The following is a 14,336-nucleotide window of genomic DNA, read 5'->3' as shown; positions in this document are numbered from 1 at the left end:
ACTGGTAAAAGTATGTTTAAAATGCAAGTGCAGAAATGCCAATGTCATAAAAGTACATGTTGTACAAGCAAATATCAGACGTGCAGATGAGACACCACAAAACGGATAAAAAAAAAAAATCACAAACTGTTTGAGTGTTTCCTGGCCTAACGTTGACATGACATGATACATATGTGCTTTAATAAGCTATACAAGCTTGTTTTAATTCTGACACAGAAACCTCTGCAACAGGAACATTTGCCATGCAAAAATCTCGATGGCATCTGAAATTCAGCAGTTCCTGCAGACTCAATTTCCAACACATTTATCATATTTCCTGCACACCATATTTCATGCCTCCAACACAGCAGGCACAGTCCATGTTTCTAAAACACCCGGATCTATCCAATTAAAGCAATGGCATTCTTCTAAGGGTGAGAACTGTTGGACAGGCTAAGATAAAATGTGACGTTTTCTGTTGCATGATCTGTTTTTAAACAGTGAAACCACCATGGATGCTGTATGTGGACACTCGGGAATTAACTCTGCCAATCAGACTGCATCGAGCATACTGCACTACAGTTGCATATCATCTGACAAGCTATATATAATAATGTTCTAGGGCCATCACCCGAGTCACCACCTACGCCTACCTTAGCTAGCACCAGACCAAAGTCAATTCCTGCTTTTTCCAGATTTAATTTGCTCTATTCTGCAAGATGCCACAAGTTCATCCTCAGCATTAACACCATATTTGCTTGTGATTTCGTCTTCATTTTTAAGAGACTTACAGTTTAAACACCATCATTGATGTCTGAAGACAATTCATAAATCATCAAAGCCTGAAAATATCTATTATTAGTAGTAAATAATATGCTTTAACATCATGAATTCAAACAAGGCATTGAAATGCTGACATTATATTATCAAATATCAAATTTTTAATCCGCTTTATAATTTATTAAGCATTTTTGGACCACACAAAGCAAAAGTTAAAATAGAAATAGGTTTAGAGCCTATTTTTAGCATTGAACATAACCACAAAACATATATCCATAGCACAGACTACATCATTCCATGGATGTTATAATCTTCATGTATTTCTTTTTTCTAGGTATCCTTGTTCTGAATAACATATGGACATTTACTTAAGAGTATGTTTTAAATGTAAGCACACGACAAAGCCGCAAACAAATGCGTTTATTTTAAACTTAGAATTCCGCTTTCTTGAATAAAGAGATGTTCTGTTTTAAAATGATTTGAACTGCAATTCTAATGGTGTACAAGGTTTCATATAACAGAGCTTGATTTCGAAGATATTTTTATTTTGAAAAAACGTCTATTTATTCTGACGAACAACATGCAGAAAGTACATATAAGAGAGGTTTTTTTTTGGATGGACAGGAAACTTTACTCTCAGAATTCGAGGCTGTGGGATGAATGCTAGCTTTAACACCTTTCTTCCTGAAGGCCGCAGAGAAGGTACAAAGTCCTCTGTGCAATCTGGCAAAACTGCAAGTCTCAAGAACCCAACCACTGAGATGTGGCACAAGGACAGCAGAGGCAGTTTGTTTATTGAACGCTGTAACAAGACCTAGTTAAAGGCAGTGGGTATGCCAAAGGCAAGCCTGTTTGCACCCAGTGCCGGATTCCATGTTCTCCCCTGACCCACCTCTACCCTGCTGCGCTCCTCCATGCTCTCAACCATGGCCGCCGCTTGCTGCACTACTGGCACATTCACATGCACCTCCTGCAAGTACTTATGCACTCTCTCACAACCTACACCCACCACCCCTGCAGTCAGTGCACACTCGCACCAAAGAGCCGCCCAGACTAAAGACTACCCACACAATACGCTACAATCTTGTACATGATCCTCAACATCTGCTTACTCACCAAACATGACACTGAGACAATGACCCTACTGCACGACCACGTTCCGGAACAGCTCTTCCTCACAGAAACATGGCTAAACCAAACCACTACACCAGACATTGCTACTAGCTACAATATCGCCAAGCAAGGCTGCTAGCACAAGCCAGGAGGTTGAGTCGCCATCAAATTCAAAGACACGCATCACAGCCAACTTCTCAATGGGTGGAACTCTAGTATACAGTACACTGTACCAATTTTAACAGTGACATCACAGACTTAGTCACACGCTTCCTCCTCCTTAGAAACCTTGAAATTCCCCTAGATCACCACATCGAACCAAACTCCATGGTCAGACAAGAAAACAAAATGGTTTCTTTTCAGTAGGAGTAGTTTTGCAGTTTGAAGAGTTTTCTGTATTCACATGTGCATTTTTCCGCCATCTGGTGGTTAGGTCCGGAATTGTCTTTCACACCCCGCGAGGCATCCTTGATCACCATTTGGCACTAGGTCAATCCCTTATGTGACGTCTCACGGTGCCCCAGAAGTTCCTGTACATGCTAGCCAGCTTCAGGTTATTTCCCTTAGCAAAATAGGGTGTCTTCACTTTTGTCTTTATTCTTTCTTTCCTTTTACATGATCTTTTCAATCACCGGTTTGCTTTCCTCCTCTCTGGGGAGGTGGGTTTGGAGCATGTGAATCCATAAACTTTTCAAGATGCAAAACTACTCCTACTGGCAAGTAACTATTTTGTTTTGCAGCATGAATCCTTTTCTGGATTCAGATGTTGTGCATTAGATTATATATATACCATTTCCATATTTCCTGAGCTAGCTTGCTTAGGGTAAGTTATTTTGTTCCTCCCTGTTGAGTTAAAATATTGATGTGGTATTGGCCGTATGGATCAATACTGTCTTCCCTCCTATGTGGGCTTAGAATGCCTTTAGTGCTAGAAACAGTGTGTTCGTCTCTAGAAAGTGGCTATGTTTTATTGAGTCCACACAGTTCGTTTGACCCCGTACCTCCAGGTTTCCTGAATGTATTCCTCAACCTTTGTGGGATGCATCTGTTGTAATGGTCACTGAGGGAGTTGGTGATTTGAATTGTCTACCTAGTGCTATGCTCTAGGATGGCTACTGTTGTATCTCCTCTCCTTCTGTACCTTCTCAGTTACAACTAGATTCCCCCCCCCCCCCCAAATACCTGTGGTTTGTGACCAACTTGCACAGCCATACATGTACAAGGTGCATGTGTAGATGTGCATGGGTAATGAGGGGGTTGAATGATGTCATCATGCCCATCAGTTTAATAACTGTCCTCACTGTCCTAGACTGTCCCTTCTGTTGGAGGAGAGTTAGCTCTTTGATAGCTTGTATCCTCCTTTGGGTCGGGTATGCACGTGCCATCTTGGAGTTTAATCTTGCTCTTAGTAAAGTTTTTCTTGTTCCAATCTTGGTGAAGATTTTTTTGTGGTTTATCGAACATCACAATCCTAGTAGATTTATGATAACCTGATGAACGTGTGTGTAACACCTTTGTTTTGAACTTCCCTTCACCAACCAGTCATCTAGATAGTGAAAGACATGGATGCCTCTCCTTAAGGATTCAGCTACTGCTGCTGCTAGGCACTTTGTGAAAACTCTTGGAACTGATTTTATTACGAAGGGCAAGACCTTGAATCGGCAGAGCGTGTCCTCGTGGATGAACCTGAGGTATCTTTTGTGGGCTTGCGTCACGGGGATGTGCAGATAAATCATCTTTTAGGTCTATTGTTGTCAGGAAGTCCCCTTTTTGGAGTTGTGGGATTAATTCTTGTAGTGTTGACATCGTGAAATGCTGCCTGCGAATACATTTGTTTCTGAATCTGAGATTTAAGATTTGTCTTAGCATGAGATCTTACTTTGGTACCAAGAAATAAGGTGAGTAGTTTCCCTTCTTGTGCTCCCTTGTTGGAAATGTATCGCTTACTTTTCTAGGAGTACCTTTATTTTCTCCTTCAACTGTAAGAGTTCTTTGGAATCTTTTCTTCCTTGGTGGAGGTTTGTCTGCCGTGGCATACCACATAGAAAATCCAACTGTCTGTAGTTATGTTTTCCCACTGAAGTGGGCAATGAGCTATTCTGCCTCCCACTGGTGTTGTGTGGGGGTACTCTCTTGTGGACAAGTCACTTGGAGTTTGCTCCTCCCCCTTTTAAGGGTGGCCCCTGGTTCTTCCTCTCCCATGAAAGGACTGCCTTGGCTGTTGCTACCAGGATTGGTATCCGGACTGTTGGTTAGACTGCTGTCTGTTTCCACTGACCGGTTTAGAAGACCCCGCCCCCCTTTCTGTGGGTCTTCTGAGGTTAAAGCCTCCTCTTTTGAAAGTGCACATCTGTTGCACTCCCCCCCCCCCCCCCCCCCCCCCTGCTCTGGCCATCGCAGTGTCCTTTATTTGCTGTAGGGGCTCATCTACTTCAGTTCCAAACAGGGCGTCTCCTGTGAAGGGCTTATTGATTATGGATGTTTGTACTTCCTGCCTGAAGCCTGAGATTCCGAGTCATGCGTGCCTTCTTAGTGTTGAACCTGTGCACATTTATCTTCTAGATGTATTTGCTGCGTCTAGAGCCGATTTAAGGCAGGCGTTTGCTGGGCTTTTCCCTTCCTGTATGATGGATTTTGCTCTCTTTATCTCCCTCGGGAAGTTTGTTCATTAGTTCCTCAATGTCATCCCATTGTTTGTGGCCATACCTATTGAGGAGGGCATTAGAGTTCGCAATGCACCATTGAGTTCCTGCCATCTTTTCCATTTTTCTCCCCACCATGTCCATTCTCTTAATTTCCCTCTCTGCGATGCTCCTCCTCCTTGCGGGGTAACAATGATGGAGTAAGCCACTGTGTTCCCTTGAATGTATTTAAGGTCCCTTTTGGAGGGTTTGTATGTCTTTTCGACCCTTGGTGTTACTCCCTTTGCTGAGGCAGGCTACTTGAAAGCCTCCTTGCCTTGGTCCAGAAAGCTTGGCAGCATTGGAAGGTTCTGTGTACCTTTCGTGGATGGTGTTAATGTTTCTAGGAGGAAACGGGAGTCTTTTCTCTTCCTCTAAGGGGACCCCAAAAGTATCAGCTGCTCTCTTGATGAGGCTGTTGTAGAAGGCTATCTGGTGGCGAAGCCTTCAAGGGATAGCTACTGACCTGGAAAGTTCCTGTTGCTTCCTCCTCTTCTGGAACGGCGAGCTCCTCTTCCATGTCCTTTTCGTAAAGTTCAGGGGTTGCCGAAGTTGAGGGTATCCTCTTCTTCAATGGCCTCTGCAGATGTGGAAAGTTTAGCGGGACTCTTGAACTCCTTTAGCCCCTCGTCAAACTCCTTTCGTTGAAGGAGTGGCGCCATTTCTGCCTCTAGGCATCTTTACTTTTCGCCTTTCGGCGTCTGAAGCTGGGTAGATCATCATCTTGGGTGTGGTATCTGATGGGCTTCTAAACACTTTCTGGAAATTACCAACCCATTTCCTCTTCTTCAATATGTGCGTCAAGAGCCTGTGTGTTTTCCCCTGACAAAAAAAGAGCAGTTGACAATGCTCCAAAACTGGGTGCTATTTTTCAAGGTACAGGCCTCAGTGAGCTTATTTCATACGTCATCCTTTAGCTCGGCCTTGCTAGTTTCGCTTTGTATATCCCTCTACACTCATTTACCAGAGCATGGTCCCTATGTTTGGTCCCTAGTGGCCCCCTCAGGTTCCTAGCCGCACGGGAACAGTCACGGTCAAACCATCTCATGACTCGATCCTTCGAGTTAATGGCCGGCACCTTAAGCAGATGTCCAATAGTGCGCGAAATGGCAGAGAATGCTTCTAAGACAGCCCCGCCTCTTCACGCCCTGTAGTGTAGATGTCAAATTCCCTCTTACACTTACCTAGGAGGGACTCATAGAAAGAGTCCGGGGTTATCTGCGCCCACCTTAGCCTTCTATCCGGATCAGTTACCCTTAGTGACCCCCTAGGTTCTGACAGTAGGAATTTCCCAAGTCTTGGCCATGTGGTCGAGATACACAGAGGTTTAGAATTGGTAAAAATGCTATCTTCAATGGAAAAATCCAAAAGAAATTGGTAGAAGGGCCTTGAAACAAAAATAAAATGTATGAACGTTGCACTCCCCCTCCCTGTGAATGTCGGATTAAAGGGGTTCATACCTTTGACAAACCTACACATGGACATTGTTAGATTGAACTCATCAACTAGGAAATTAAGAGTGTCTCCCTGCAAGGTATGTTCAACATGCATGACTGATATTCGCAGGCATCCTATGTCAGTTAAAATTCCTGCTGGCGGATCCCTGCATAGGTGGATATTAAAATATCCTGCAATCATAAGGTGACCGTTGAGAGGGGTTTTAACAGTCACTTTTCTTAGAAAAGAGCCCAACCTAGAAATGTTCGACATCTGAAAAGGCAGGGGTGGCATTATAAAAGTTCAACTGCAACCAATTGGCAGACCTCTGGGAAAAGGATAACGCCTGCAAACAAAGATTGTTGGTTGGTAACATCTTCAAACAACAATGTACAGCCAGGGAGACAAATTACCAGCCCACTCTTAGATCTTCCCGCCCTTTAAGGAGTGGTTGGAATACAGAATGTCTTAAATCCCTCCAAGAAAATATTATTGCTATTAATCCACGTCTCCTGCAGGCAAATCACATTAAAAACTTTTATGAAGGCAATTCATCCGGGATCAGAGAACTTACTTGTTAATCCAGCTACATTCCATGAGATACATTTACAAGTCTTGCCATCCCCTAGACCTGTAGAGAGAGGCCCTGATTTAATGTAATACAAGGCTGCTCTCTCTATAGGTTCTACACAGGAAAGTCACAGGAGTCCAACGTTTCCATAGCTATATAAAAGTTATAAAGGGGTATATCCTGAGTTACCATCTGCCGGTCCAGCACGGGATGACCAGGATTAACTGGGAGCCTCCTTAAGCCCACCCTATTGGTCGTCGACGCACTGCTGTACGATCTAAAGAAATACCCAAGGGGGAAAACCAAAATAGATGAGGCAACCCCACATGAATTGTTCTGTGACACTGCATGTAAAATTCTCTTTACCAGATGGGGTCTATTAAAGTTAACAATTACACAGCATCCTATCAAGTTTTTTGTAGACCTCCCGACCCAGGAAACTCTACACACCATATTTACAAATTTCTCCAACCTTAGTCCAAAGGAGGTATTACGATCCAGCCAAATGCAGAACCTTTTTCTTAAGTTGGTCAAATTCTTCAACAGCACCCGAAGATAGCGCCGGGACATTTCCAAGTACAGCTACATATGGTGAAGATTCTAGTGGAAGATGTATAGTAGGTAGCTTCAGCCTCCGTCTCTCCCCATGGGGTCTGCTACGCTGGCCTCTATGATTACCCCCCCCCTCCTATCAATGGCTCCCCCTCTGTTGATTTGGCTGGACCAGGACAGGCTGTCGGGCACTGTGGTTTCGATGCCACCACTCCGCCCAATAAGTCTACCTCCCAGGAGTTTGAATCCACCAAGGGAGACGGGGAAGAAGATTGGCACTACCTTGCACAGATATTAATGGTGGCGTATACCCACTTGAACCTTGATCACAGGTTATACCGCTTGCTGACCGGGGACTGGTTAAAGCCCTCCCATGGGTACTTTGAGGATCAGTATTCCCAGCTGGCCTATGTTGGCAAATCCTCATAAGCTTGAGCTCCATTGTGGGTAAATGTTGCCTGATAGGGTCTAGTTTGCACTCTACATTTGTCATCGAGGAGCCCATCCATCCTTCCATTATAGCCTCCATATCATCCTTGGACAGTGGTTGCAGTTTACTGACACATAGTCCTGGCCCCTCTGCCCTTGGACATTTCGCTTTAGCCCCTCTCAATGAGCCTTTTCTTTTTACTCCCAGCCCAGCCCCTGCCCTTGACCCCCTGGCTTGACATTACACACCAGGTCCTTAGTTAATAGAGGTGGACCAGGGGAACGAGAGAGCCGGTAGGCCACCAGCTCAATTTCCTGGTCTATAATCCCAGCCGCTCTTAATAAAAACGCGTCCATCGTTGTGGCTGGTGGCACCGGGAGGAGGGGGGGGAGGGGGGTTACTGACATCGGACCCTTTAGTTTCCCCATGTTCCCAGACAGGGGTAAACTAAACAGGTTAGCCAGCAGGCAGCGCAGGGAAAGACTAAAATGTAACCACAGTCACACCAGGCAAACCGGACACCCCTGGCCAAAATTCAAAAAGTTCAAGAAAACTCCTCCTACCTTCCCCTACTTGTAGATCTTAATTGTCCATGAGGCTCCCTTATCGGTACCTTCCCTTAGAGCCCGCAGAGGTACGCCAAACTGCCTCTAGCGTGTCTCAAAGCCAAGAGGGGTGGCCCAGCCTCCTTCGGGCACAGACAGGCGCGCTGCAAGAGGCAACCAGCGCTTTTCAGCACATGCGGCGCAGGCGTGCGTGCTGCCTGGCTCCTCCTCTTCCGCGGCAGTTCTGGGACACCCAAGTCCCTTAAGTACAGTCCAGGGCAACAGGTCAGGAAGCGATCAGACAAATTAGTCTTACAGGTTCATGGCCACTTGAGTCTAAAACTCAACATGTTTCTTGAAGGTCTTACACCAGACATGCACTTGCTGAGGCATCAATTCTATTTTTTGTTTAGTTTATCAGAATATATAAACCGTTAAAATATTAAAAACAGCATTAACACCGACATACAAATAATGAATATAAAACGAGAACATTTCTAAAATCTATCTTTTTCAAATTGGAGTATACATTACATCAAATTATATGAATTAGTTTCTTATCTAAAGTGCTTCCCTATGAAAAGATTTGTATAATCATAATGAATTTTTCAGAAATGCAATGACTGTTACATTTAGTGCATTCCTTTGATATGTGGTGCAAATATCCCATTTAATGTACCACCCGACCATGATAAGGAACATGTAATGTGTCAGATTGGGTATCATACATACATTCTAAGGTTCACCAATGCCACAGATAAAGCAACAATAGAGTGAACTGATTCAATCGCATGACCATAGCACCATTATTCTTTCATCTCTACAGAGCTGAAACAAAGGGTAGTTCACTTTGAGGAGGAACGGTGCTTTTGCCTCACTGAAATAAGCAATTGGGCTGCATGAAACAAAGCCATGTTTTTTGAATATTTGTTAAAGAAAAAAATAAACCACATCAAAGTACTTTGAATTGTGTAGCTTATATCTGTACAATTTTGAGTTACAGCATCTCAACTCTACTTTAATAGTTTAAAAACACTTACCCGGTCGTGAAGAGTCCAACCAACATATTTTAAATAACTGTCATTCAGGAAAGCATCACTGTACATTTTCATCCACACCCCAATTTCCTCAATGCAAATTGCTCGAATTTCAGCTATTGCATCACTGAAAATAAAGGAGGCTGAACTAAATTATCAAAAAGTTTACATTATATAACATATATGATTAGGCTCAAAATATGTATTTGAAAGAGAAACATCAGAAACTCAAATCACAGAATTGTTAGCAAGACTTCGAGGGAATGAGGATACACGAGATGAGACTAGAGCTAGTAGTGGAGGTATTCTGACCTAGGGTAGGCTGAAGGATCCTCATAGACAAAGCCAATGCATGACATTTAAACTATACGGTTTTATTTCATGAAAAAATAATTGTCCCCATAAATACTTACTGAGGAAATACGAAAGTGAGACCTTGCAGAAAATTGCTTTGGGAACATAGCAAAGTAACCTTCCTATAGGCATTGTTCTTTAGGTTTCCTGAATGTTTTCTCTGAAACAGGGTTGATTAATAGGAGAATGTTTTATTGATATATTAGCGTTGAGCACAGCAAGGACAACATGGAACTTTGCAAAAAGAAAACAAGTTACTTACCTACAACTTTGGTTCTCCAGTATTGGTAACTTTCATAGATTCCCATTGCTTGTATCTTTCCCAGTCGTCGAGATGGGAGTCCCTGGTAATAATAAATACCATAGAGATAGGTACAAAAGAAGAACAAGCATTGGCATAGCCAATAGGTCTCGCCTTTGGGACCGTATAAATGTTTAGACAAGCAACAGTTGGTGATGTTGCACCAAGGATATTGTACTGCATAACAAAATACTTATAAGTTTCCAAAGGCGAGACCTATTGGCTATGCCAATGCTGGTTTTCTTTTCATTTTGTTTTTTTGGGCACAGTATCTCTTTCGTGATCTGGGTTGGAAAGTCTCCTCCGAGGTGTCAAATGTGCGATTTGTAGGTGATCATGTTTGAAGATTAAGGATTGAGTTACAGATATGAAAGAGTCTGGAACTTCTTTTAACCTGAATATCCGAATGACATTAGGAGATATAGGCCATTCATATGATTTTTAACAAATCAGCTCCACAATTATTAAGACAAAAAATGAAATACTATAAATCCTGAGCTCTCATTGTCGCATTTGTTGGCGCAATGAAATCTTATACCGTTTCATAAATTTAATTTTAACAGTCATGATATAACAAAAAAGAAAAATCAAGGCCCTAGTATTCCCTCCAGAGTCCTGAAATGTGACATCCTATAGCTCGTTCTTCTTTGAGCCCAATTTTGTTTAATTTATATGCCGTCTCTTTGGCTTCCATTGTACAATTTTTTCAGATTCGCCTGGCATTTGGAAATTAAACTCATTATCACAGTACCCTGGATTCTAATGCTTATATTGACACCTGCACAGAAATCCGTTTGCACCAAGTTTACTGTGGTCTGCTGCTGTGCGTAGTAGTGAAGAAAAACACACTTTATGGCAGAAACGGTCTACTCTCCGAGTCCATTTATCACTCCAGGTCTTCATTACATATGTGCCTTTGAGACTAGGTTTTTTAACAAATGATTCTCGGGGGATGCTGCGCATAGGCATGAGTGTGGCTGTTTTAGTGAATGCACATGTATAATAAGTGAGAGCAAGTTAGACCTTTCAGTGCGTCTAGACACTAAGACACACAAGACTTCAGAGACCTGAATATTTTCTACATTTGCAAAGAGCGATGTGTTCGGCTTCATGGTGACAGGCTTGATTCCTAGTGGGTCCACTTAACCATTTATCCTTCAGAGGTCCGACAAACGTAGTGCATTGAGTTGAGTAATTGCAAACGTCTGTTATTTAATTTAACACCAAGACACCCGAAGCTGAATATGCGCTTTACATTATAACACAGCCTTCTTCCAGCCTATTTAACTTTTCGTTTGTAACTAAGCACATCCTTTTGTAATGCAACTGGTCCTATTGTAAAGCGCTCTGACACCTTCGGGTAAAGTTTGCGCTGTATAAAAACGCATAACTAAATGCAAAATGCTGCAGCCTAACATGTCACAAGTCCTGTTGCCAGGCTTTACGGACATTAGTAGTTGGCTCCTTAACTTTATTTTGTAGCACGTAGAGTTCTGATTCCCGAAATATAACATTCGGATCATGTGATCAGGGTTTCCACAAAAGTTGGTCAGAAAAACAAGAGCTTTGCGCGTAAACGTAGTCGAGGATCATCGACACAAACGAGGTGACCGCCAATGGTAATAAAAACAGAAGCCAGACTATGCAAACTTTCCGTGCTACTGATTTAATAGCCAGTGTAATAGGGATGCGAAAGGTGGGAAGGTTATAGGGAAAGAGACAAGGAGAGGAAGACAACGTAGAGGGAAGGGGAAGAAAGTGGGGACGGGAGCGGAAGAAAAAGAATGGGGAGAAAACATTTATAATGGGACAATGAGAGCAGTCTGAAATGGGGAGCGAATGAAGAGAGGGTCGCAAGAAGAGAGAAAGGGATGAAACACCGACAGGGCGGGGACACAAAGCCTGCAAGTGTGAGAGGGTACTGAAATATTAGGAGAGAGAGGGTAACAATGGAAAAAGGACTTGTGAGAGTGTAAAAAGCAGTAATGAGTTGCGGAATGAGAAAGGGTGCACCGTTGTCCGATGACGAGGGCTGACATCACATGCCAGAGGTCGAACTATCCTTTAGCAAGACCGACACACACACCATCATCCTCCCCAGGTCAAGAAACGAAGACCAATGGCTTAGACAAATATACTATTTGCTGAATGTATTTGATATTTATTTGAAGCGGTTAGTTTTAATTCCATGAGTGTGTTACAGCTGTCATCTATAGATAAGTACTGAGGCCACAAGTAACTGAACTGGAGTAGCCTGTGCCACAGTACAGATGTGATCCCCGGACAACCAAATTCGCCGAGATGCTGGTCTTCTTGCCGATTGAGGGCTATGTGAGTTGCACACAAAACAAGCAGGAAGTGGGATAAGGGAAGGGGGTAGGCGGAGAGAGGCACGCAGGCTGACAAATGGTGTGCACTTTCGCGGATGCTTTGATGTTCCCAGTGGCCGCGCGGATCACTGAGATCATCAAAGCGAAATTGATCACGCAGGCTGCCAAATGGTGCTCGCGCCCGGCACACATGCACTGTAGCTGGAGGCCTGAAAAGCCACTAGTCTGCACTTTCAAATCCCGCTTACTAATACTCTCGCCAGAGCGGCGCTAAAGCGCTGGCTCAGGCGAGACCTAAAAAAAGGCCTAGGTCTAATCTCATTTTGTAGCATATCCATCTTTTTTTGTAAAAGAGACCAAATTAAATGAACTACCAAACAGAACAGTTTCACCCCATAGAACCTTCCTGAGAGAGCCTCAGATTTTCGTAGCCATTGTGTAACAGTACCACAGAATATGCTGTAGGCTGAGCTTTCCCAGGGGAGGAGGGCGGGCGCATGGGAATCTAGGAAAGTTACCAATACTGGAGAACCAAAGTTACAGGTAAGTAACTTGTTTTCTTACTCCAGTATTGGAACTTTCATACATTCCCATTGCTTGTAACAGAATAGCTAGCAGTAAGAACACGCACATTTTGTGCAATTATACATTGTTGAAACCTTGCGAAATGCACACAGTCATTAAAAACCACAAGATAGCAAACAAGTAGCCAGTACATAACATGAATTACAAAATGTGCTAACAACCAATAAAAGGAAGGAGGGTTAGAAGGGAAAGCTCACCACTTATTGGAAGAGGTTCCTCAGGACTGCTTGTCCCACTGCAGTGTCACTCCGCGTGGAGGAGTCTAAGCAGTAATGCTTCGTGAAAGTATGGGCACTGCTCCATGTTGCTGCCCTGCAGATGTCTTTAATAGGCACTCCTGCTAAGAGAGCCGACGAAGAAGAAATGGATCTCGTAGAGTGCGCCCGGACCTGCCCTTCTGGGGACTTGCCAGCCGCTTGGTGACATTATTGGATCGCGCTGCCAATCTATTGTGCAATCCCTTGCTTTGACAAAGGGAAACCCATGCGATGGGCACTGAATGCAACAAAGAGTTGTGTAGATCTTCTGAAGTCCTTGGTGCGCTGGAGATAGAATTTTAGACACCTTTGAATATCCAAAGAGTGAAGAGCCCGTTCCGCTGAAGTAGTAGGTCGAGGAAAAAAGTATTTAAGGATGGCCGGTTCATTCAGATAAAAGTCAGAAGGGACCTTTGGGATAAATTTGGGATGAGTCCTCAGAATCAGTGTCCTTTTTAAACTGCATGAACGGAGCCTTGATCGTGAGAGCGTGTAGTTCAACTACCCTCCTAGCTGATGTTAGTGCGAGGAGCAGGGCCAATTTCCATGAGAGGAATTTAATGGCCGCCCTATGAATTGGCTTAAAGGGTGGCCTCATGAGTTGAGTAAGGACTAGGTTGAGCTGCCACAGAGGTGGTGGAGGTTTAACAGGCTGATAAACCCTAAAAAGTCAATTTAAAAATAGTTTCACAATTCACACCGACCAGAGGGAAGGTCCAGCAGAAGTTCTTCTGTATCTAGAGATAGCTGCCAGGTGCACCTTGATAGAAGAATGAGCAAGACCTTAATTAGCCAAAGTCAAAATGTATGGTAAAATTTGATGAGGAGCTGAGGAATAAGGATGAATGTTCTCCTGTTGGCACCACAAGCAGAAACGCTTCCATTTCAAGCTATAGGTTTTATTCGTACTTGGTGTACGGGCCTGAGCTAGCACCTCTCTACATTCTTGTGAGATATTTGAGCTTTGAAATGCTCTGTGCTCAGGAGCCATGCTGTTCGTTAACTGAAGCGATCTCGGATCCGGATGCACCACTTGGCCCTAGGACATCGTCAACAGAGAGGGAATCGAGTGCAGATGAATTGGCTGATCCAGGGAGAACAGGAGAAGCTCCGTAAACCAAAACTGGCGTGGCCACGCCGGGGCCACCAGTATCATCCTGAAGGGCTCCGCTTTGAGCTTCTTGAGAAGCCTTGGAATTAGTGGGATCGGAGGAAAGGCATAAACAAAGGCGCCTGACCAGGCCATCGAAAGCGCATTCCCCAATGATCCCTGATGGTGTTCCCTGCTTGCGTAGAATCGCCATTTCTTGTTCTCTGGGGTGGCAAACAGATCTATGGACGGAGTGCTCCAGAGAGAAAAAACCCTGTCCAGAGTGCGATTGTC

At 43.7% G+C, this 14,336-nt stretch overlaps 1 protein-coding gene across 2 annotated transcripts in view; it reads right to left on the bottom strand.

The window, feature by feature from the left end:
• STAG1 (STAG1 cohesin complex component) overlaps window positions 1-14,336 on the bottom strand; it is a 1,292,585-nt gene that overhangs the window by 657,564 nt on the left and 620,685 nt on the right. For both annotated transcript variants that reach the window (XM_085634343.1, XM_085634344.1), the window contains exon 10: window positions 9,129-9,252. In XM_085634343.1, the coding sequence (XP_085490469.1) occupies window positions 9,129-9,252 (124 nt within the window). The remainder of the gene's footprint in view (window positions 1-9,128; window positions 9,253-14,336) is intronic.

The sequence above is a fragment of the Triturus cristatus genome, chromosome 11, assembly GCF_964204655.1.
Source record: "Triturus cristatus chromosome 11, aTriCri1.1, whole genome shotgun sequence".
Taxonomy (NCBI): Eukaryota; Metazoa; Chordata; class Amphibia; order Caudata; family Salamandridae; genus Triturus; species Triturus cristatus.
This window is presented reverse-complemented; position numbering and strand designations above follow the sequence as displayed.